Source organism: Staurois parvus, unplaced genomic scaffold (assembly GCF_062004578.1).
Source record: "Staurois parvus isolate SC_StPar_1 unplaced genomic scaffold, SC_StPar_1.0 ptg000832l, whole genome shotgun sequence".
In the NCBI taxonomy this organism is placed as follows: Eukaryota; Metazoa; Chordata; class Amphibia; order Anura; family Ranidae; genus Staurois; species Staurois parvus.
The window spans coordinates 419,452-444,288 of NW_028318628.1; the positions used below are offsets into that span (position 1 = coordinate 419,452).

Consider the following 24,837-nt stretch of genomic DNA (forward strand, 5'->3'; position numbering starts at 1 on the left):
AAAACCATAACCAAATCTGTTATTAAATTGTAACTAGGACACTTTACAAGCATTAACAACTGGAATATTAAAGCTAACCTTGAGGTAAGCATATAAAAACATATTTGTGGTAGCTGCTTTACCTGAGAAAGGATTTGTAATGATGACCATCAAGTCTTGACACTTTTACAACCCTTCTAAACTTAGGCATTAAGACTAGTTACATTTGGAAATACATTTATTTTTGTATAATGAACAGCTACTTGCATTATTTTTTAAATATCTGCTTGGTTTGGCTTCAAAGAATGGCTTATTAATCTAAGGCATCGGTCTCCAAACTTTAGCGGGGCCAGACTGTGGCCAACGGGATTGGAATATTTCCTGGCATAACTGATAGTAAACATCAGTTGTGTTTGATATTAAAGGAAGGAATAGTGCCCCTTTGTAGGCACCAGTGGGAGAAATGGTGTCCCATTGTTGTCAGTTGGTAGAATAGTCTCAGTGGGAGGAAAAGTGCCCCAAGGGGCAGATAAAGGCTAGCAAATGGCTCCAGTTTGGAGACCACTTTTCTAAGGTATTAAAATAATGAGCAGAAAATGTGTTACAAGATTGGTGAAAAGTGCAGTGAAAAATTATTATAATAATTATTAGCATTATTAGTGCTTTTTTTCTATTGATATATTTTTTAGTTCTTATTTACTGAGTTTTTTTTCAAATGTACAAACGTAAAAAAGGAATGAGAAGAACAAAACCTGTGACAGCAGCATTAGCATTGCAGAACATGAAGGTCATATCCATGCTCTTGAAGAATTTAGACTGAAGTGGTACAGCCATGTGGGACAAGATAATTGTCTAATTATATTAATTGCTTAAAAAACACAGCTATCTTTGATATGTGGATGTCAGGTATGCTGATCATTATAGATGTAAGAAAATCACCCACTCTAATATTATCCTTCACTCTAATATTATTCTTCTTTTGTTGCATTCAGTCTAGTTATCTTAAAAGTAGAAGATACCTGAAATAGTACATTCTAGCATTTTGGCCAAACACTGGGGCATAATATAAAGACTTCCTCATTTTAAAATGGTTCTTCGTATTACCAAATTCAAATCTATTACAGTGGCCATCAAATGGAAGAGACAAAAAATTATTGCTGCTTAATTTACCAGTAATGGATGAAATAGACTGATAACCTCCACTTGCTTACCCCTTGGTTTTTGTGGCAATAGCTATGTTGGTTAGTTTCCATCCAACACCTGGACAAAAAGACACAATAGTATTTTAGAGAAATCAATGACTTAATACTTTCTAAAGTTAGAGTTTCTACAATGGTTACATCTAGTTTTAATGTCTCACCTTCTAGAATGCTGACAAGGAAATTGCCATTAGTCCACTGAAATACCCAATGCTGAAAGGTGCAGCATTTTTGCTCTATTTCTGAAGAGTTCTTGAAGTGTAATTTTCCTGTAATATCCTTGACACAGTACTTTTCAAACGTTCCTTCAAGGTCCTCTTCTATGGTAGCATAGGGGACATTGTTGGCAGGTCGATAGATCAGATTTAGAGGTAAGATCCTAAAGAAGTAAAATACAGTCCACATTTTACCATGCTTGCATTTCATTGATCACCCTGAACCATACTATATAATGCAATTCCTTGGGATAGCAGTCAAGTGCTGTAAGAAAAAAAATAGAACCTTAAAAAACATACTTTAAGGGCATGATAATATACTGTACATACATAAGCTTGTAGGCATGGATTCACACGCCTAAGCATATACCCACCCATCAAAATTTACGTCAGAAAGACTATTCTGTGAATTATGCATGGTAAAGGATTCAATATTTATGAAAAAAATAGTGCAGACCGTAGCTCAAAACTTACTCAAGAAGCTGTCCAAAGTTTGGAAAACCTCTGCATTCAGCTGCAAATATCTTGCAGTATTCGCGGGTAGTATTCTGAATTTTACATTCCTTTAAAGAAAAAGTAAACATATTAGGATGCTGACATGTTAGCTTAAAAGAGAAGTGTGGACTTATTTTTTCCCCCCATTTATAATTACCTAGGTGGATGCAGCATCTGCCCCCGCCGGATTTAACTGTGAGAACTCAGCGATCACATGACCACTGAACACTGAGTTCTCACAGCTGCTCTGAGCATAGAGTGGTGATTGTCACTCAGCGCTGTCTACTCTGCCCCTCCAGAGCTCATTGGAGCACTGGGCTGTGGAGGGGGAGGGAGCATCTGGCTCAGGCTCTCAGCAGCTCGCTGAGAGGCTGAGCCAGGTCCTTCTCCAGACTTTGGGGTGGATCATTGTGACGGGAGTGACTTTAGGTGGGAGGCCCATGGAACACAGCTCACTTTGAAGGAGTCGGGAGACCCCTGTGTCAGCTCCCCAGCTCCCTCTTATGTGTAAGTCACCCTGTGCCTGTTAGGGGTACAGGGTGAAATGTTCTAATATTGGTGTGGGGGTTGTTCATTGTTCTCTGCCATGTGGCTACATCCCATTGTTCTAGCAAACTATTATGGGATGTAATGTTTGTGTATTGGTGTGGCGGTTGTTCATTGTTTACTACCACGTGGTGCATCCCATTGTTTTATTGTGTGTCTTGCTTGGGAGATGTAATGTTTCCGGCAGTCCTTTCCCCTGATGGGACGGCCTGCTGATGTGTTTCCTGTTCTGGGTGTGTATTTCCCCGCCCTGTGTATATATCTTGTATCTATGTTAAAGTAAAGCAGTCTATTTCCTGTCTTTCATACAAGTCTAGTGCTGTCTCGTCTTGTATGGCCAGCGGTGGTGTCCGTGGATCTGTGTTCGAACAGGGAAGCAGGAGTATAACGGAAATATCCAAGCGCAGTCCTGGGTCTGGTTCCGTTACAATCCCGAATTTGAAGTAGAGCTCTTTCTCCAGTCTGGACTGGCTGAGCGACGTCAGCCATCAACGGGCTTTAGGACGCTGTCAGCTGAAAACGGGTCACAGGAGTGCAGAACGAACTGCACTCCTGTGATCCACGGTAGAAGTACAGCAAAAAGAGCTTTGGCTGTACTTCTCCTTTAAGTGTGAATTACACATTGATGTGTGTAACCCAATTGTAGAGGTAAACTTAAATTAAAAGTTAGGCTACAAGCAAATATCCAAATATACAAATGTACACATTGTCCATTGGAGCTGTTTTATCTGCCAAAGAATTTGTACTTGTGCCCATCCAGTTCTTAGAGTTACACAGCCCTGCCCAATAACAAAGCCCTGTCTGACAGGGCAGGATGCCTTTTCTCTGCTGCAAGTAGGCAACACTCACAGGTTTCATTGCTCCTGCAACTTGTCATTGGACAGTAAGAGGAGATGCAGCAGACTGATGATCTCCCTGCCACACTGCTCTTCACACCTGGCAGCATGTTCCTAGTTAGCATAGGAGCACTGCAGCACAGCTGATTGGCTCTTTCTACTGCTCTTTTTAGAGCATAGCCTCAAGTGTGTCTCCTTCCATTTTAAATCTACTGTTAAGTGCATGTCAACAGATTTCGCCATCATATATTATGGAAAATGTGCAAAATAAACAGTTACTGCATCCCTCCCACTTTTCTATTTTATTACTATCAACTTCACCATGCCCTCAAGGTGCAATTTGGATTGTTAAACGAACTGCCTCTGATTACAACCTTTGAGAAAGTACTGCAATGACCTGACACAACCTAATTGACATCAGAATATTACTCTACCCTTATGGCAGACTCTAGTCTTAACTTCACTGCTGCTCAAACTATATGGTCTTCATTGGATATACAGCTCACTGACTCTGATTGGTCTGAATTTTTTTAATTCAACCGAAAATATTTCATCATAGACATCTTACACCTTTTTGGTTACATAGAATGGGCCTGCATACTATAGCTGAATGCTTTATGGGTTGTGGTAACCTAGCTGATTGTATGCACTGTTTCTGGTCCTCCTTCCCTATAGTCCAAAGATTTTGGATTGAAGTTGACACCTCCATTTCATTGGTGTTGGATCACCCCAATATATTACATCCAAAGAATTGTCTGCTAGGGGTGTTTGGTGATTTGACTACATCTAACCATTCTAAACGCTTACTACGTATTCTCTATTTTTTTTCCAAAACATGTTTCTATTATCCTGGAAAGGGGTGTCTCTTCTTACTTTAAACACCTAGCTCAAACTAATTATTAATAATCTCTCCCTATATAAGCTTACCTTTGAACTTAGAGAGAAACCAAAACTCTTTGACAAAATATGAGGTAAATGGATGTCTATCCCACTTACACTAACCTCACTAGATACAGGATATTAGACTCTGTGGGGGGGATTTACTAAAGCTGGTGCACACAGAATCTGGTACAGCTCTGCATAGTAACCATTCTTATTATGCACAGTTGCACCAGACTGTGTGCACCAGTTTTCGTAAATCTCCTCCTGTGTATTTTGATCCACATGGTGGAATTGTTTTTATTCTTGTATTATGGTATCTTACACATGTGTAACCCTTTTACGGCTGATATGAGCTAATGAAACATGAGAGGCATTGTATGTTTGTTTTGTTTGTTAATTACTTTTTACTCTTTTTTTACAACCTTTATAAGAAAGTTAATAAAACCTATCTTAAAAGAAAACAGGTACCTACCTGAATGGTGATATCATAATTCTTTTCCACTAAGGTGTTTTCATTCTTGGTCCCAAAAGTTATTAAGTTTCGGATTTTGATGATACAGGTTTTCCCTGAGTCAAAAATTGGTTCCAACCCGTAAATCGCTTTTACTTTGCAAGCCTTTCTCAAAAATCCTTTTCCAGCATGTGGTTCCTCCATGACTATCCTTCCAAAAAACTTGTCTCCCCAGTAGCCAGAGTCAGCCAAGCCTTTTGCAAATACCATTGGTGTCATCTCTATCTCTTCTCCAACTGAAATAGCAGCAGAAAATGTAATGGAGCTTACAATTTTACAAACACCAGACTTACTGGCACTGGAAGTGCTCACTATCACTCTCAGATTTTTCTCTAAAATAGTGGAAAATTATGGCAACTAATGTGAATTCCCCAAACCCCCCCCCCCCCCCCCAGAAATGGTAACAAACCTTACAAATGTGTGTACAGATGAATTTAGATGAAGCTTGAATTAGAAAGAAATTGTGTGCAGATTTCACTTACATTAACAGGGATCTGATTTTTGCCACCCAAACTCAATTCCATGTTGCCTGGTCTACAAAAACCTATTGCATCTGCTATAGCCAGTTGTTTTCAGCCCTGACTTAAGTGCATTTCAGCTTTACTCACTGTCTGCAATTATAAACAATCTGAGATTTTACTTTTTTTTTATTTGCCATCATCAGATCATCCTCAGTCATGCACTATAGATCATGTACAATACCTTCCACTTCCTCCCTGGAGATGAATCCATCCAAAACTGAAAAGCAACACAAAATTTGTATGTATTTATGACAGGTTACCTAATAACATGCAACAAAAAATACACATTATGTTATTGCAATTACACATTGGGGTATTGTATTATATTATGGAATGAAATTATTGTGGGGTTATGTATTGTTTGCATAAGTAGTTTTTATTTTTTTCCTAAACTGTGTTAAAGCAACAGTGGAAATAGACAATAAAATACACTTACTCTCTGCGCTCAGAAGGCAGTCTGTTGAATCAGTACCATATTCATTTTCAATGGTGCACTGGTACACTCCACAGTCTTTTACTGATGCCTGCACAATTGCAAGTGCCACTTGTCCTTCATCTCCAGCACTATGAAATAAAAATAATTCAGTTTACACGTTTTGTCATGGGATACTATGCATTTTACAGTTAAGGTTTAAACTTAAAATTACCATGTGTTTCAACCTTCATTCTACCTGGAATTAATTTAAATCTGCATTGTCACTATTAATAGGACTATGTGGCAAAGCCCAGTAGTATTGCTACTAAATACAAATCATGCTTAAAGAATAACTCCACTTTTTTGGGGAAAAATAGCAACTAATATAAATAATATAGCATTTTCAATTGCTACAAAATCCCTATCGTGATTTTATGTGACTAAAAATTACCTTTCTGTTTCAATCTGCAGCTTTATCATTTTCTATAAAATTCAATTTAACATGGCAACCTGGAGACCTTCTGTACACAGTAGGTGTACAGAACTTCCCAAGACAGTTAGAGCTTGTGTGATTGGCTCACTGATTTCCCCAGAAGTCTGCATTTGGATACAATTCAGATTTCAGGCATCCTCTGCAACAAAAGTTTCATTTTTGATAAGATACTCCGAAAAGGTTAATCACTTCTAAAGGGATGCTGACACTGCAACATTCCTCATGAGAATGTTGCAAGTGCATCAGCTGATTAATGATGAAAAACTAACTCCTATTCAGCTTCACTCTGTAGACTGACATAACCAAACAAACAAGTATTCCTTCAAAGAAGAAACAGGTCGGAATCTGTAAGAATGTTTGCTAAAAATTCCTGCAATACACACAAATCAACCAGAGGGGATTGTTTTTTCTTAAAACTGATTTCTAGTCATTTTTGTGTTTATTAAAATGTAGCAGCTACAAAAACTGTAGCTGCTGACTTTTAATAAACAGACACTCACACGTCCCAGGATCCAGAGATGTGCTCAACCTCTCCGTCCCTTCTCTCCCTCTTCTCCCCCTGGCACTGGCATCCCAGCTGTGGCATCCCAACAGCTTGTGGCTTCACAGCCGGGTGTCCACTGAGCATGAGCGAGTCGCGGAGAATAATCTGGCAGTCTTCTGGAACCTCGGAAGTGTTCCAGAAGACTGTGGGGGGGAAGGAGGGAGGCCACAATGAACTGAGCCAGAAGTGGGAGAAGGTACCTATCAAAACCAAGTACCCGAATCTCCCCAAAAAAAGTGCCAAATGTGACAGTGGAAGGAGGGATGAGGCAGACAAGCGGAGGGTGGAATGACACTTTAACAAAAGAGGAGTTACAGTTTAATTAAAGTAAACTTGTTACTTTTTATTCCTGTTTACTTATCTCAGATCTCTTTCTAGCTCTCACCTCTGATACTTACCTTCCTCAGACTCCCAAGTCACCTCCTTGAGACCCAAATACAAAGCCCTGTGCAAGCTCTGTGCTGAACCCCCCACCCCCCACCAGGTGCTATGCACTGAATAGCAGGAGGAAAGCGAGAAGCTCACATACTGCCCCATACCTGGAAGCACTGGGTACCTCTAAGGACTCCATGTGGTGAACAGGGTAGTGAGAAAAACAGAACAGGTATTAGTAGCAGGATATAAGAAGAACCTTGCACTCTGATATAAAAAGAGATATCTTAAATATTATGTCACAGAGAATGATTTTATAAACCATTTTTGTATCATTATTATTATAGGTACTTATATAGCACTGTCAATTTACACAGTGTTTACATATATATTGTACATTCACATCAGACCATAACCCTCAAGGGGTGTACAATCTAAGGTCCTTAACTCACATTCATACATACACATACTAGGGCCAATTTAGACCTACCAGCATGTCTTTGGAGTGTGGGAGGAAACCAGAATACCCAGAGGAAACCCATGCAGGCACAGAGAGAACATGCAAACTCCGGGCAGGTGGTGCCGTGGTTGGGATTTGAACCAACAATCCTAGTACTGCCAGGTGGAAGTGCTAACCATTTAGCCACTGTGCTGCCCGTATACCATGTTTGTGAAGTACGTTTAAAACTACTGCAGTGCTTTGGAGGGTCTGTGACTACCTCTGGTTCATCAGGGGATGGATGTAAGTATGTCCTGAACATTTGAAAAAGTTCCTGGCTTCTTCTTGTAAAATGTAAATGACCTGATGGAGGGCAGTGCAGAGAGCTGAGGTGATTCAGAAAGAAACATGCTATGTGTAGATTTTCTTTGTTAATCCTGGGGACCTCACGTATGAAAAATATGTTCTATGTTAAAAGCAGTGCTTTTAAAAAAAAAAAAAGTATATGATTTTTATGTACATCAGCTGATTAAAAAAATGCACTAGTGAAGGTGTGTGCGGATTGCAAACAATAATAGGGTTGCTCTTAACATTCGGTCTGAGCACAGATTCATATCAAACGTTGGCTGTTCAGGTGAAGGCCCAAACATTTACCCATTTGACAGGTGCTGAATGTCATGTATAGTGGCTGTATTACAACTACTATTATACAGGACAGCTTCCCACTGCCAATGTTTGTTAAATATGTTAGCTGGTGCCAGTACCACCCAGCACTTAACAGCCAATGACATCAAGGATTCTAGTTACTTACATGTTCAGGAATTCCATGTAAGGGGCATGTGGGGTTACCTATAATTCATACCAGACCCTTCAGATCTTTTATGAATTATAAGGAGGATCCCACACCAAAAAACAATGTGAGGGTCCCCCCCTAAATTCTTTACCAGACCCTTTGGGTCTGATATGCATTTAAGGGGGCTTACTTGAAAAAACCTTGAGGTCTCCCCAAAAATCCACACTAGAATCCTATCTGAGCATGCAGCCTGGCAGACTGCCAAATACCAGGTCCGGAAAGTAATTATTTTCTTTTGAATGGGGTCTGTCTTTAAAATTCTTTATATTAAGTGTGCTGCTTTTAATAGTGAAAAAGTGCCCTTGGAAATATATCCCCAAAAATTTGATCATTACCATCTCTTTAATTTTGCCACTTGAACTTCATCTTTGTACCATGTAATATCTGAGTCACTTAAAATATTGAAGAACTGGCACCAAAGTTTTAAATTCCCTGATGCATCCGAAAATTGTTCCGCCCGTATTTTCCGAATTACCTGTGGAGCTTAAGAAAATGCAAATTTTTAAATGATTTAAACAATTTTAATTGAAGCAAAATGAAAGTTGAAATATGGGAAACTTTTTTTTTTGCACATTTTATTCCTGTGTTCCCATTGGAGAGTTTTCCACTGACTTACTACCCCAGAGGCATGACAAGAAGTTAACAGAAATAGCATTAATATAGCTATTAACAGGTGTCAAAGGATCAGATGCCCTCATTGACAAATTTTCTTCTTCTACTGTTTCAGTGACAATAGCAACAACAGCTGTAAAAGTTTAATTCCTCATTGCAGGCATCAGGGGAGAGAGCAATCGGATATTTTCCCAATAGGATCACAGCAATACAAATCTGCCAGTTCCCAAAAGTATAAAAACATGAATTTCACTTCATGTTGAGATTATTTTTCAACAGTTTTTGACTAGGCTACAGAGTGTAAACCATAATCTAGTGCTCTACAGGGAAGGCAATGAAGCTAGCAATAAAGTAGAACTATAGCCAAACCACTTTTTTCATTTTGGATATATTTAGGGAGAGTCATAACCCCTGTCAGTTTATTTTTTGCCAAGTGTGTCCCACTGGGGAGATTTCCCTTCACTTTCTATCCCATAGCCAAAGCAGGAAGTGAGAGGAAATCCCTGCAAATTAAGGGAGTCCCTTAAGGGCCCCCAGGTCACCAGAACTAGTGTCCCCATTGGAAGATTTCCACTTTTTACTTTTCTGGGACCAACCCAAAATTTGGAATTTTCTCTTACTTTACCTTTCAATGACAATGGTAAACAGGATCACTAGAGAGAGTGAATCTCCCTAACAGGGGCACAGGCAGCAATACAAACTGACAGGTGATCTAATCCATCTCCACTCTGTCTAAAACTAAAAGAAAGGTTTTGCCTTTAGTTGTGCTTTAAATATTAGTATTCTGAAAAATAACACTTTTATGCAATTTAACAGGAATAACCATGATTGTAAGCTCGAAAGAGCAGGGCCCTCGAACCCCTCGTGTATTGTATTGTTACTGTCTTGACTCATGTTCTGCCCCCCTTGCTACTGTACAGCGCTGAGCATACCCTTTGGCGCTAAATAAATACTGTATAATAATAATAATAATGAAGAAACCATCTTCAATATTAAAGATAACTGCTTCAATATCTATCGCTCCCAACAAAGTGCAATGTTAGTTGTGGCATATTCTGAGTTTAAAAGTGGATTTCTAGCATTATGGAAAATCTAATCTGGCATTATTCATGGTTTAAGGTATATACTGTGTCACTAATAATGCTTGAAATTGTTGTGTCGCTAATGAAAATTGGATTTTATATGACCACATTGAGACTTAATAAAAATAAAATCAGGAGACAACTGATACAGTTCCTGCCAATGCAGGTCAAGGTAATTTGGTAATTTAATCCTCTCTTCCCCCAGAAACACCTTGTTTTCACATGTCCTCACTCCCATTCTACTCTGTTTGGCTGCTGGTATCAGGGAAGGGCTGTGAAAGGTTTGGCCACCCTGCCCCAGTGTGATAGCACTGGGCCAATCACAAAGAACCAACACTATCACATGAAAGGGGAACAGTGAGTCACATGCTCATACCAAGTGCTGGGTATTTAACTTCACACCTCTTGGCTAAGTGAAGGGGCAAGCAAGTAAATTAAATGTGATTATATATTGATGGGGTGGGGAAAGTTTAATGACCCCTTTACTTTGCCCTGCAAGGGCATGCAAAAGTGTTCACTTTACTGTAGGCACGTAGAGAAAGTGTGCCACAATAGCACAGCATATTATATACATACTATCAATATAGTATAATGACCTGCACACTGCGGAATCAACTACCATACATGGCTGTGCAAAGATCGGGGAAAAAAAAGTTTAATGCAGATTTCTCTATCGCCTTTCATTTTGGCAGTGACTCAGTCCAGGTAGGTTGTGCGAATAACAGCATACATATTGATCACTCTGTCTGCTTCTCCTGTTCACACAGCTAACGCTTGGTAGATGTCTAAGTAGATGTAAGCATCAATTATTCAGAGGCAGACACCAGTTATTGACAACTGTATATATTCAGTATGGACTTTGAATAGAAAATGTATTTGAGTTAGTTTGTCTTCCATGTTAAACCCAAATGCTAAAGAAATTGTAATTGTTGCAAATAAGTCTGGGCACATTATAACCTAAAAATATGCTTCTAGTTTCCTTTAGATCAGATTTAAAAAATTGTTAATCTTTATGGTTCACAACAGAAAATACAACATATCTGGACTATGGCATTAAATGACCCACCTTTATAAGGATCATTTACTTTTTTAATTTCTGTAATCTGTGGTTCTTCCTTAAGTGGTACACCTGATTCTTTTGATTCTTGAGAACCAGAATCAGAGGCCTTTTTCTGATCTACAGTTTCTTCACATATCTTTGGAACTTCTAGCTTTGTCGTTCTTCGGGTTGTACCAGGGGAACGTCTTTCCACTGGAGGAGACTGAGATGCCAGAAGTGAGCCGCTTTTTCTAGACAATCCTGGGGATACGTTGGGGCTCCCTTTTTTGGGGGGTGGAGTTATGGATCCCATATTACCATCATCTTCACCCTCCAGTTGTTTAGACTTAGGAAGGTATATCTTACGGCGAGCACCAGAAGCCAGCTCCTGTGGCGTTGCCGAAGGAATTGCAGATAAGTTCTCACTAGACCTCCATTTACGATTGCTATCTCTTTGGGGTTCATACAGCATATTTCCAGGTGTATTCTCAGGTAGGCTACCAACAACTATAGAAGGCACAGATAATGCAGAAATGGAATTTGATCCTGAAGCTATTTTAGCTGCAATTTTTCTTGAAGTGGAAGGACTAAAACGTAGGTCTTCTTTAGTCAAGAAGGTTTCCTCACTAATGCCTTTTGAACTTCTCTTTGGTGTGACTGGACTTAATGGAGCACTTTCCACTTGGGCTATTTCTCCTTTCCTTGAAAAATCAGTGATTCTCCTGGGAATTGTTGGACTTGTTGTCAATGAATCTGCACTATGAACCATGTCTTCTTCGGATGATGGAGAACGTTTACCTGAAGTGGAAGTGGAATGCATGCTTTCTGGACTCTGTGGAGAGTCACTGTCCTTGCCAGATTCATAAACCTTCCGAGAACTTGGGGGGCTTCTTTCAGATGCATACATGTCTCCAGATGATTCTTGATGAGCTTCAGTCAAGTTTCTTTGACTTTTTGTTTTAACTTTATGGTCTTCAGTATCTGCTGTTTTCATATGAAATAACATCAACAAAGAATTTTTCAAGGTTGTTACGAGACTGTGATCTTGTTTATCTTGATGTTGTGATACATTTTCCTGAATGTTTTCCTGCTCTGAATGTAAAGAAAGTTGTTCAGTGGAAGGCAGGTCTGTTTCACGTACCTTCTCTTTGATGGTTGAGCTATTAGTTACCAATTGCTCAGATTCTTTATCCTGTCCTATATTTTGTGGCAAGCCTGGCATCGGAGCAGCTTTATAATGTTCTTCAGCTTGTTCTAGATTTAGTGGAGCAGTCAAGGAAATTGGATCTACAGAGCTTTCATCCTTAGTAGTCACTCCAGTCTCCAAAGCTTTTTTCACATCACGAAGGAGGGTCACTACTGACTGGTTTTGATCACTAAGTAATATTTTAGTTGAACTATCTGCTGGAAGATTAGCACCCTGTACATTTTCAGCTATTTGTGCAGCATATTCTTGAGTTGGTAATTCTGATGATACCTTAGATGTTAAATCTGTTTCTGTTTCTGTTACTGCTTTATTCACTTGCTCAGCTATATTTGTTGTTCTAATGAGAGAGCCAACTTCTAACAGTGGTTCATTGTTATTAGAATGGCTTACTTCACATTGGTGTGTCTTTAGCTTCTCCTCGTTCTCCTGAGGTATCTCAGCTTCACTGGACTGTGTACCTGCAACCTCTGGGAGTCGTACAGACCTTTTAGTGGAAAGCACTGTAATATTTGATAAGCCTTCATCACTTCCTACAGCCTGTTGCTCCTTTAATTGTACATCAGATTCTAGTTTTGTAAGAGCTTCTTGTTGCTCAACCTGAGGCACAGCATCCAGTGCAGAGGTTTCGTCTTGTGTAGTAAACTCTTCAGTTTCCATATGTATTGGTTCTGGTGAGTTTGGACATTTCAAATCAGTCTTGTCTTCCATGTTTGCTTCTGCTGTAGAAACATTAGTTTCAATGCTGTCAGTTAGTTTCACTACAGGAGTTCCCATGTATTCTGAGGGTTCTGGCATCTAAAAGAAATGTATCAGTGAGTTAACAAATCAATTGGAATTTTACATAACATACTCAGCATATTACTACTGTATATTTAATATCCTTGCATTTATTGATCTATACATATTATTCACTTATATGTAAAAAAAGGCAAGTTTTGGTAAGGAATTCTAAAAGTGACCAAAAGCTTTCCACTAAACTACTGCAAAGTACAACATTGTTTTTTAAATACAGAGGTAAAAAAATATATCACTTTCAATATGAAACCAATATATAAGGAGTTTATTCTCTATGGACAGTGGATGGAGCAATGGCAATCACTCTTTAATGCCCCAGATACAAACTGTGGAACAAATGGCCCTCTAACATTAGGTTATTTATGCTATAAACCAGTGGTTCTGGATGCACATTTGATCTCTGGAACATAAAGGCTTGCATAGCTCTGAGTACACTTCTTGAATGAGGACCCCTTATTTATGGATTTCTGATGAAAGCAATTAGAAAGATAATGCTGAACACCATATTTATTCAGATAAGCTTTAATCAAAACATTATTATTATTAATTATTATCATTATTATAAGGTAATCCATTTTAACTTGATTTAAAATATGGTGAGCTGTGAATAAATCTTCAGTAAAATGAAAAACTGTTTGAAAACATATATGCTACCTCCTGTATCTCGGCCTTTTGAGCTTTTGCCTTCTCAGATTGAGTAGTCTGTGCCTTTGCCTTCTGTGTCTCTACTTCCATGGCCTTTGCCATTTGTGCCTCTGCTTTCATTGTCTTTTCCCTTTGTGTCTCTTCTTTAATTTCCTCTGCCTTCTGTGAATCTGATTTTTGTGCCTCTGCCTTCTGTGCCTCCACCCTCTGTTCCACTGCCTTCAATGTCCAAGCTCTCAGTGCCTCTGCATTCTCTGCTTCTGTTCTTTGCGCCTCTGATTTATGTGCTTCGGCCTTCATTACCACTGTTCTCTGTGCCTGTGTCTTTATTGCCTTTGCATTCTGTGCCTCTTCCTTCATTGTCTCTGCCAATTGTGTATCTGCCCTAATTGCCTTAGACCTCTGTGCATCTGTTTTCTGTACCTCTACCCTCTGTGCCTCTGCCTTCAATGCCTTATCCCTCTGTACATCTACTTTCTGATTCTCTGCTTTATGTTTCTCTGCCATCTTTTCCCTTGCCTTCATTGCCTCTGCGCTCTTTGTTTCTTCTTCCTGTGCCTCTGCTCTCTGTACTGCTGCCTTGATCGTTTCTGTCCTATGTGCCTCTGCTTTTATTACTTCTACCTTAATTGTCTCTGTCCTCTGTACCTTTGCCTTTTCTGTCCCTGTCCTTTGTGCCTCTGCCTTCATTGACTCTGCCCTCTTTGCTTCTGCCTTCATTGTCTCTGACCTCTGCACATCTTCCCTCCTTGTCTCTGACCTCCATGCCTCTACCTTAATTGCATCTACCTTTTTTGCCTCTGAACCCTGTGTCTCTGCTTTCATTGCCTCTGCCTTCATTGTCTCTGCCCTCTGTATCTCTGCCATTTGTGCCCCTGCAATCTGTGCCGCTGCTTTCATTGCCTCTGCCCTCTGTGCCTCTGTCTTCATTACGTCTGCCCTCTGTGCCTCTGCCTTCTTTGTCTCTGCCCTCTGTGTCTCTGCTTTTATTGCCTTTACCCCGATTGTCTCTGACTCTACTTCTGCCTTTTGTGCCCTTGCCCTCTGTGCCTCTGCTTTCATTGCCTCTGCCTTATTTGTCTCTGCCCTCTGTACCTCTGTCTTCATTGCATCTGCCTTCCCTACCTCTTCCTTTATTGTCTCTGCCTTCATTGCCTCTGCCTTCTGTGTCTCTGCCTTAATTGCTTCTGCCTTCATTGCCTCTGCCCTCTGTGCCTCTGCCTTCTTTGTCTCTGCTCTTTGTGTCTCTGATTTTATTGCCTCTACCTTCATAGTCTCTTTCCTCAGTACCTCTGCCTTTTGTACCCTTGCCCTCTGTGCCTCTTCCTTGATTGTCTCTGCTCTCTGTGCCTCTGCCTTCTTTGTCTCTGCCTTCTGTGCCTCTACCATAATTGCCTCTGCCTTCTGTGCCTCTTCCTTGATTGTCTCTGCTCTCTGTGCCTCTGCCTTTTTTGTCTCTGCCCTCTGTGCCTCTTGCTTAATTGCCTCTGATTTTTGTGCCTCTTCCTTGATTGTCTCTGCCCTCTGTACCTCTGCCTTTTGTGCCCTTGCCCTCTGTGCCTCTGCCCTCTGTGCCTCTGCCTTTTTTGTCCCTGCCCTCTGTACCTCTGCTTTTATTGCCTCTACCTTCATTGTCTCTACTCTATGTACTTCTGTCTTCTTTGCCTCTGTGTTCTGTGCCTCTTCCTTAATTGCCTCTGCCTTCTGTGCCTCTTCCTTGATTGTCTCTGCCCTCTGTACCTCTGCCTTTTGAGCCCTTGTCCTCTCTGCCTCTGCTCTCATTGCCTCTGCCCTCTGTGTCTCCGCCTTCTTTGTTTCTGCTTGTATTGCTTCTACCTCCATTGTCTCTGCCCTCTGTACCTGTGCCTTTAGTGACCTTGCCCTCAGTGCCTCTGCCTTCCGTGCCTCTTCCTTAATTGCTTCTGCCTTCTGTGCCTCTTCCTTAATTGTCTCTGCTCTCTGTACCTCTGCCTTTTGTGCCCTTGCCCTCTGTGCCTCTGCCTTCTGTGCCTCTTCCTTAATTACTTCTGCCTTCTGTGCCTCTTCCTTAATTGTCTCTGCCCTCTGTACCTCTGTCTTCTTTGTTTCTGTCCTCTGTGCCTCTGCTTTTGTTGCCTCTACCTTCTTAGTCCCTGCCCTCTGTTTTTCTGGCTTTTGTGTCTTTACTTCTGTCCTCTGTACCTCTGCCCTCTGTGCCTCTTCCTTAATTGCTTCTGCCTTCTGTGCCTCTTCCTTAATTGCCTCTGCCTTCTGTGCCTCTTCCTTAATTGTCTCTGCCCATTGTGCACTTGCCCTCTGTGACTCTGCCTTCATTGGCTCTGATTTTTTTGCCTCTTCCTTAACTGTCTCTGTCCTCTGTACCTCTGCCTTTTGTGCCCTTGCCCTCTGTGTCTCTGCTTTCACTGCCTCTGCCTTCTGTGCCTCTTCCTTAATTGTCTCTGCCTTCTGTATCTCTGCCTTTTGTGCCCTTGCCCTCTGTGTCTCTGCTTTCATTGCCTCTGCCGTCTGTGCATCTTCCTTAATTATCTCTGCCTTCTGTATCTCTGCCTTTTGTGCCTCTGCCTTATGTGCTTCTTCCTTAATTGCCTCTGCCTTCTGTGCCTCTTCCTTAATTGTCTCAGCCCTCTGTACCTCTGCCTTTTGTGCCCTTGACCAATGTGCCTCTGCCTTCCGTACTTCTGCCTTCATTGCCTCTGCCTTTTGTGCCCCTGCCTTCATTGCCTCTGCCTTCTGTGCCTCTTCCTTAATTGTGTTTGTCCTCTGTACCTCTGCCTTTTGTTCCCTTGCCCTCTGTGCCTCTGTCTTCATTGCCTCTTCATTCTGTGCCTCTGCCCTAATTGCCTCTGCCTTCTGCGCTTCTGCTTTTATCGTCTCTGCCCTCTGTGCCTCTGTCTTCATTGCCTCTGCATTCTGTGCCTTTGCTTTAATTGCCTCTGCCTTCTGTGCTTCTGCTTTTATTGGCTCTGCACTCTGTGTCTCTGCCTTCATTGCCTTTGCCCTCTGTGCCTTTGCTTTTATTGCCGCTACCTCCATAGTCTCTGCCCTCTGAAATTCTGCCTTTTGTGTGTTTACCCGCTTTGCCTCTTCCTTTATTGCCTCTGCCTTCTGTGCCTCTTCCTTAATTGTCTCTGCCCTCTGTACTTCTGCCTTTTGTGCACTTGCCCTCTGTGTCTCTGCCTTCATTGCCTCTGCCTTCATTGCCTCTGTCTTCTGTGGTTCTGCCTTTATTGTCTCTGTCCTCCATGCCTCTGCCTTCTTTCTCTCTGCCCTCTGCGCCTCTGCTTTTATTGCCTCTACCTTCATTGTCTCTGCCCTTTGTACCTCTGCCTTTTGTGCCCTTGCCCTCTCTGTCTCTACCTTCTGTGCCTCTTCCTTTATTGTCTCTGCCCTCTGTACCTCTGACTTTTGTGCCCTTGCCCTCTGTGCCTCTGCCTTCAATACCTCAGTCCTCTGTGCATCTGCCTTCTTTGTCTCTGTCCCCTCTACATCTGCTTTTATTGCCTCTACCTTAATTGTCTCTGCCCTCTGTGCCTCTGCCTTATTTGCTTCTGCCTTCTGTGCCTCTTCTTTAATTGTCTCTGCCCTCTGTACCTCTACCTTTTGTGCTTTTGCCCTATGTGCCTCTGCCTTCTTTGTCTCAGCCCTCTGTGCCTCTGCCTTCTTTGTCTCTGCCCTCTGTGCCTCTGCTTTTATTGCCTCTACCTTCATTGTTTCTGCCCTCTGTACTTCTGCTTTTTGTGCCTCTGCCTTCATTGCCACTGACATCTGGGCCTCTGCCTTATTTGTCTCTGCCTTCTGTGCCTCTTCTTTGATTGTCTCTGCCCTCTGCGCCTCTGCCTTCCGTGCTTCTGCCTTCATTGCCTCTACCTTCTGTGCCTCTTTCTTAATTGTACCTGCGCTCTGTACCTCTTCCTTTTGTGCCTTTGCCCTCTGTGCCTCTTTCTTCATTGCCTCTGCCTTCTGTGCCTCTGCCCTCTGTGCCTCTGCCTTAATTGCCTCTGTATTCTGTGCCTCTGCCTTCTTTGTCTCTGCTTCCATTACCTCAAACTTCATTGTCTCTACCCTCTGTATCTCTGCCTTTTGTATCCCTGCCCTCTGTGCCTCTGCTTTCATTGTCTCTGCCTTCATTGTCTCTGCCCTCTGTGCCTCTGCCTTAATTGCCTCCGCCCTCTGTGCCTCTGCCTTCATTGTCTTTGCTCTCTGTGTCTCTGATTTTATTGCCTCTACCTTCATTGTGACTGCCCCCTGTGTCTCTGTCCTAAATGCCTTTACCTTCTGTGCCACTCCCTTCGTTGTCTCTGCCTTCATTGCCTCTGCCTTCTGAGCCTCTTTCTTAATTGCCTCTTCCTTAATTTTTTCTGCTCTCTTTAGCTCTGCCTTTTGTGTTCTTGCTCTCTGTGCCTCTGCCTTAATTGCCTCTGCCTTTTGTGCCTCTTCCTTAATTGTCTCTGCCCTCTGTACCTCTACCCTCTGTGCCTCTGCCTTCATTGTCTCTGCCTTCTTTGTCTCTGCTTTTATTGTCTCAACCTTCACTATCTCTGCCCTCTGTACCTCTGCCTTTTGTGTCCTTGCCCTCTGTGCCTCTGCCCTAATTGCCATTGTCCTCTGTGTCTCTGCCCGCTGTGCCTCTGCTTTTATTGCCTCTACCTTCATTGTCTCTGTCCTCAGTACTTCTGCCTTTTGCGCCCTTGCCTTCTGTGCTTCTGACTTTATTGCCTCTTTCTTCTGTGGCTCTGCTTTTATTGCATCTACATTCTTTGTCTCTGCCCTCTGTACTTCTGATTTTTGTGCCCTTGCCCTCTTTGTCTCTGCCTTTTGTGCCTCTGACTTAATTGCCTCTGCCCTCTGTGCTTCTGCTTTTATTGCCTCTACCTTCATTGTCTCTACCCTCTGTACCTCTGCCTTCTGTGCCTCTGCCCTCTGTGCCTCTGCCTTCTGTGCCTCTGCCCTCTGTTCCTCTGCTTTCATTTTCTCTGCCTTCTGGCTGAGTTCAAGCTGCTGCTGCAGTAGGGCATATGCTTTCTGTAAGGCCATGTACTCCACTTCTAAATTCTGAAGCTTCTCTAGTGTCTCTGTTCGGGCCTTCTCCTGTGAAAAAACACACAAATCAGTTAAAGATTAATATTAATTCAACCTACATATTACAGTGAAACACAAAGAATAAATAACAAACTTCAATGCTAATTTAATTTACAGCATGGCCTGTACTAAAATAAAGCAACTGGGACAGCATTGCTCTATAGATGAAGGCAGGGGTCTCCAAACTTTCTAAACAAAGGGCCAGTTTATTGTCCTTTACACTTTAGGAGGGCCGGACTGTGGCCAGCAGCACATTTTCCTGGCATAAGTGGGAGTAAACATCGCCACATTTGGTATTAGGCGGAGGAATAGTGCCCCATTGTTGGTATCATTGGGAGGAATAGTGCCCCATTGTTGGTATCATTGGGAGGAATAGTGCCCCATTGTTGGTATCATTGGGAGGAATAGTGCTCCATTGTTGGTACCATTGGCAGGAATAGTGCTCCATTGTTGGAATCATTGGGAGGAATAGTGACCCATCGTTGGTATTAATGGGAGGAATAGTGCCCCATTGTTGGTATCATTGGGAAGAATAGTGCCCCATCGTTGGTATCATTGGGAGGAATAGTGCCCCATCGTTGGTATCATTGGGAGGAATAGTGCCCCATCGTTGGTATCATTGGGAGGAATAGCGCCCCATCGTTGGTATCATTGGGAGGAATAGTGCTCCATTGTTGGTGTCAGTGGGAGAAATGGTGCCATATTGTTTGTGTCAGTTAGCAGAATAATGTCTCATATCAGTGGGGGGATATGGAGGGCCAGATAAATACAAGCAAGGGCTGTACCTGGCCCCAGGGCCACAGTTTGGAGACCACTGGATCAGAGTATTATGAACATTTTCTTTGTAACATCCTGCCTCAATGCATGCTGCTTATACATTATATTGCCAAAGGTATTGGGACCAGGGCTGCCGACGGGGGGGGGGGTTACCACTGTCAGGGGCCTGAACACACAGGGGGAACCAGATGCGAGCTGAACAGGGAAGATGATCTGTGCGGCAGAGTGGGGAGAATACTGAAATTATGCTCTGTGTGTCTATCCTTCCAGCAGCTGAAAGCTGGTGCGGGGTAGAGGAAGATAAGCCAGCTTTCAGCTGCTGGAAGGATAGACACACAGAGCATCATTTCAGTACTCTCCTCACTCTGCTGCACCAATCATCCTCCCTGCCTGCTCACAACTAGTTCCCCCTGTGTGCCCGGACCCCCGCAGAGAACAGGACACAAGGAGTGGGGGGGGGCGGGAAATGACCATGCAAGTCCACAGTACTGTATAAAAGATTGAAATGTTTATTAAAACTTCAATAGTTTTGGATTGCAGCCATATATTCAGCTGGGCGGAAAAAGAAACAGCCACCTGGATCCTCTGTTCACAGCTGAAGAAGAGGAAGTTCTGTGCTCAGACTCCTGTGGTGACTTCTACTTGAGTGCTGGTCCAATTGGAGTGCCAGATCCCATCAGCTGTTTCTTCTTCCATCCAGCTGAGTGTATGACAGCAGTCCAGAGGCTGTCCACAGATCTTTTCCCCCTCCTGGAGTCTTGGTTTGGAGCCCCAACACAGACCTTTATACTTTGCTGCAGTTCTCTGGTTATGCTCTTGATTGTGAGTAGAACTATTAAAAGTTTTAAAAGGGCTTTTTAACCTTTTATGTCCCTTTCACACGGACAGACTGATTGGGTCCGCCTGTCTGTTTTTCAGGCAGATCCGATCAGACCCTCTACTGTCCTCTATTGGCAGCCGGATGTAAATGAATCCCTTGTCAGTTTACAGACACCTACATCCAATTCAATATGCTAAAAACAGACGGATGGGGGATCCCTTCCCCTTCCGTCTAGCAGATTGGATCAGATAGGATGACAGTTGGGTGCAAATGGACATGCGGTCTGTTTACATCCAACTGCCCATAGAGGAGAGCGGGCTGTTTTTCAGGCGGTTTGGATCGGTCCATCCATAGACTTCTTTGGACTATAGTCAGCTGACACCCGCCAGCATCCAATCTGATCTTGTATGCCAAAAACAGACAGATCGGGATCTGTTCCCCATCCATCCAGCGGATCAGATCACATGACAATGGTGGTCCATTTCCATCCATTCGTCCCATTGAAATCATCAGGCAGTGCCTATGTCCGCTCTGCAGCACCAGAGTGGACACAAACCTGCCATCATCTGCCTACTCAGCGGGGATCAACAGATAGATACCCCTGTGAGCAGGCGAATCCACTTTCAGAGTCCGCCTATGTGAAAGGAGCTTTACACATCCTTATGGGCTTGAGTGGTCTCCCCTCCCCAAAAAAAGAAGCTATATATTAGACGTCTTTTGGTGCTTTGCTGCTGTTTAATTTTATTTTTATGAATGAATAGAAGCCTCTGTCTCCTGTTCTTTTACCTGCAGTGTAGGTGAGGCTTATAGAGAAAGGAATTGAAAAATCTGTGTCCTCAATTCCTTTCTCTGCCTCTAAGGTGAGATGACAGGGGTCTCTTTAGACCCCTAATAATCCACCCAAGCCTCCTCCCCCCAACAGAGTTGTAAAAATAAAAATTGTAAAAGCTAATTTAAAAAAATTAAGGGATCATTCACACGGGTTCTCTGGCCTATACAATGTGAATGAACGGTTTGATGGCACCGCCTGTTACTCTATGAGGATGCAGCGTCTGTAGGATCACAGCCGCAGGTCCTAATTTGATAAGTGTGCAGGTGCAGGTAGGTGGGTGTGGGTGAGTGGCCCCAAATATACACTGTCAGGGTTTGGGGTAAATACACCTGCATCCACACACCTGTCAAATTAGGACCTGCAGCTGTGTTTATACAGCTGTTGTGTCCCCATAACAAATGTCTGCCTGTGCACAGAAATAGTCATTAAAAAAAAAATCACTGATTCACACTGTACAGGCCACAGCACAGCATGTGAATGACCCCCCATTTACAACCAGAACTTTGTTAACTCAATACAGTTTTATCTTTTTAGCTTTGTCAGGAATTTTATACGTTATGTTAGATTTGTGTCAGCTAATAATGACTTTAGTGTATTTTCTGGGGGAGGGGACCTGTCAAGTAGGCTGTATGGGGCCCTGTGATTTCTAACAGCAGCACCTAGGCATGCAGACTGCTTCTACAAACATTTGTGAAAGAATGGGTCGCTCTCAGGAGCTCAGTGAATTCAAGCATGGTACCGTGATAGGTTGCCACCTATGCTATAAGTCCATCTGTGAAATTTCCTTGCTACTAAATATTCCACAGTCAACTGTTAGTGCTATTATAACAAAGTGGAAGCAACTGGGAACAACAGCAACTCAGCCTCAAATTGATAGGCCATGTAAAATGACAGAGTGGGGTCAGCACATGCCAACTGTCTGCAGAGTCAATAGCTAAAGACCTCAAAACTTCATGTGGCCTTCAGATTAGCACAACAATAGTGCATAGAGAGCTTCACGGAATGGGTTTCCATGGCCGAGCAGCTGCATCCAAGCCTTACATCACCAAGTGCAATGCAAATTGTCAGATGCAGTGGTGTAAAGCACGCCGCCACTGGACTCTAGAGCAGTGGAGACTTGTTCTCTGAAGTGACAAATTACACTTCTCTGTCTGGCAATCCAATGCACTTGTCTGGGTTTGGCGGTTGCCAGGATAACGGTACTTGCCTGACTGCATTGTGCCAAGAATAAAGTTTGGTGGAGGGGGGGATTATGGTGTGGGGCTGTTTTTCAGGGGTTGGGCTTGGCCCCTTAGTGCCAGTGAAGGGAACTCTTAAGGCGTCAGCATACCAAGACATTTTGGACAATTTCATGTTCCCAACTTTGTGGGAACAGTTTGGGGATGGCCCCTTCCTGTTCCAACATGACTGCGCACCAGTGCACAAAGCAAGGTCCATAAAGACATGGATGAGCGAGTTTGGGGTGGAGGAACTTGACTGGCCTGCACAGAGTCCTGACTTCAACCCAATAGAACACCTTTGGGATGAATTAGAGTGGAGACTGTGAGCCAGACCTTCTTGTCTGACATCAGTGCCTGACCTCACAAATGCGCTTCTGGAAGAATGGTCAAACATTCCCATAGACACCCTCCTAAACCTTGTGGACAGCCTTCCCAGAAGAGTTGAGCTGTTATAGCTGCAAAGGGCGGGCCAACTCAATATTGAACCCTACTGACTAAGACTGGGATGCCATTAAAGTTCATGTGCGTGTAAGGGCAGGCGTCCGAATAATTTTGGCAATATAGTATATATTTATTTTCATACATATTTTTATATTTTTGCACACCTACAGTGTTACTAAACCCAGGACCCTGCATTCACTATATCTGGTCTTCTACAGTATACAGAACATGGAAGTGCAATTATTTTAGTATATATAAACTGCTAAATACCTTTTCACATCAGCAGTACATAGCAGTTTTGTGACTTCAATCAGTGTCTGGCCGAGCACTGTTTTTTTTTGTAGGAAGAGTTTTAATTCTCCTCTGACTTTCCTATGAGGCTGCATGACCCCTGATCCTCTTTTTGGACAGCACTGATTGGTCCTGTGTTGATCACATGCACCCCCTCCAAAAAAAATCCAAAACTCTCTAGCAAATACACACCAAACAGAGCATGTGCAGACTTGCCACTGCTGCTCTAACTATGGCAGATGGATTGGGGACAGCAAAACAAGGGAAGGATCAGAGAAGACAGGATCAAACAGCCTTTTTACACAATGCTGAGGATTAACCCCTTCCACAGAGACTATAACAAGCATGCATTACTGCATAAGCAGACTGGTGTTATTGTTGGGTGATTAATAACACTATAAATACTATTTTTTATTTACTTATTATGTGTTTATTAACTTCTTGCCAACCAGCCACTGTAGAAATACGGTGGCTGGTCGGCACGGCTGGGCAAAACCATGTTTTAAAACGTGCGTTTGCAAAACAGGTAGGGGGTGTCAGTCGCAGGTCACAGCCGGTCATTACCTACCGTGTCCCGGCGATTAGCGGCAATCACTGACAGAGAGGACGGCTGCAGTGTTTACACTGCAGCTGTGCTTTCTGTCAGTCCCGTCAGCTCCTGACATGCTGATCCGAAGAGAAGAGTTTATCTCTCCGGATCAGCGTGTTCCCGTGCAATACACACCCCCACCCCCTAGTTAAATACTCCCCTCACACAGTTAACCCTTTCAGTAAATACAAAAGTTAACCCCTTCCTCCCCAGTGCCATTAGTACAGTGTCAGTGTTTTTTTTTTTGCACTGATCACTGTATTGGTGTCACTGGGGATGTCAGTGACCCCAAGTCAGTTCCCCCACTGTGTCAGAATGTCCGCCGCAGTCCCGCAGTCCTGTCATAAGTCACTGATCGCTGCCATAAGTCGCTGATCGCCGCCATAAGTCACTGATCGCTGCCATAAGAAATTCTGAAGGACTAGAAATTCTGAAGGACCCTCTGCACACTGGTATATACCCTTTCAAGCAGACTATGCAATAAATAGGGATATTTAGTTCACACATATTGCAATACATGCTTAAGCTGGCCAACTGCGTCAAAGTAATCCCTCTATGATCGCTGCCATAAGTCGCTGATCGCCGCCATTATTAGTATAAACAAAAATTAAAAATCCCAGTATCTTTCCCGCCATTTGTAAACGCTATAACTTTCACGTAAACCAATTAATTTATTAACGTATTGGGTTTTTTTTGTTAGCAAAGACATGTCGCAGAATACATTTTGGCAGAAATATATGACTAAATTTGATTTTTAAATTTTTTTACTGGACATGTTTTATAGCAAAAAGTCCAAAATATTGTTTTTTTCCCTCAAATTTGTCAGCCTTTTTTTATAGCGCAAAAAATAAAAACCGCACAGGCGATCAAATACCACCAAAAGAAAGCTCAATTTGTGGGAAAAAAAGGATGTAAATTTCATTTATGTACCGTATTGCATGACCGCGCAATTGTCCGTTAATCAGTGATGATCAGTGCCCTGATGATCGGTGCCCAGCAGTGCCACCCACAAGTTCCGCTCACCTGTGCCCAGCAGTGCGCCCACTAGCTCTGCCCACCTGTGCCCAGCAGATCACCCATCTGTGCCCAGCAGTGCACCCACCTGTGC

At 42.7% G+C, this 24,837-nt stretch overlaps 1 protein-coding gene across 1 annotated transcript in view; it reads right to left on the reverse strand.

The window, feature by feature from the left end:
- Positions 1-24,837, reverse strand: part of ALPK3 (alpha kinase 3) — a 185,019-nt gene that overhangs the window by 3,146 nt on the left and 157,036 nt on the right. Inside the window, exons 6-14 of the mRNA XM_089655336.1 lie at positions 13,690-18,768; positions 11,061-13,035; positions 8,636-8,783; positions 5,621-5,748; positions 5,366-5,401; positions 4,625-4,899; positions 1,868-1,956; positions 1,340-1,557; positions 1,191-1,239 (exon numbers count right to left, since the gene is read on the reverse strand). Coding sequence (XP_089511462.1) covers positions 1,191-1,239; positions 1,340-1,557; positions 1,868-1,956; positions 4,625-4,899; positions 5,366-5,401; positions 5,621-5,748; positions 8,636-8,783; positions 11,061-13,035; positions 13,690-18,768 — 7,997 coding nt within the window. The remainder of the gene's footprint in view (positions 1-1,190; positions 1,240-1,339; positions 1,558-1,867; positions 1,957-4,624; positions 4,900-5,365; positions 5,402-5,620; positions 5,749-8,635; positions 8,784-11,060; positions 13,036-13,689; positions 18,769-24,837) is intronic.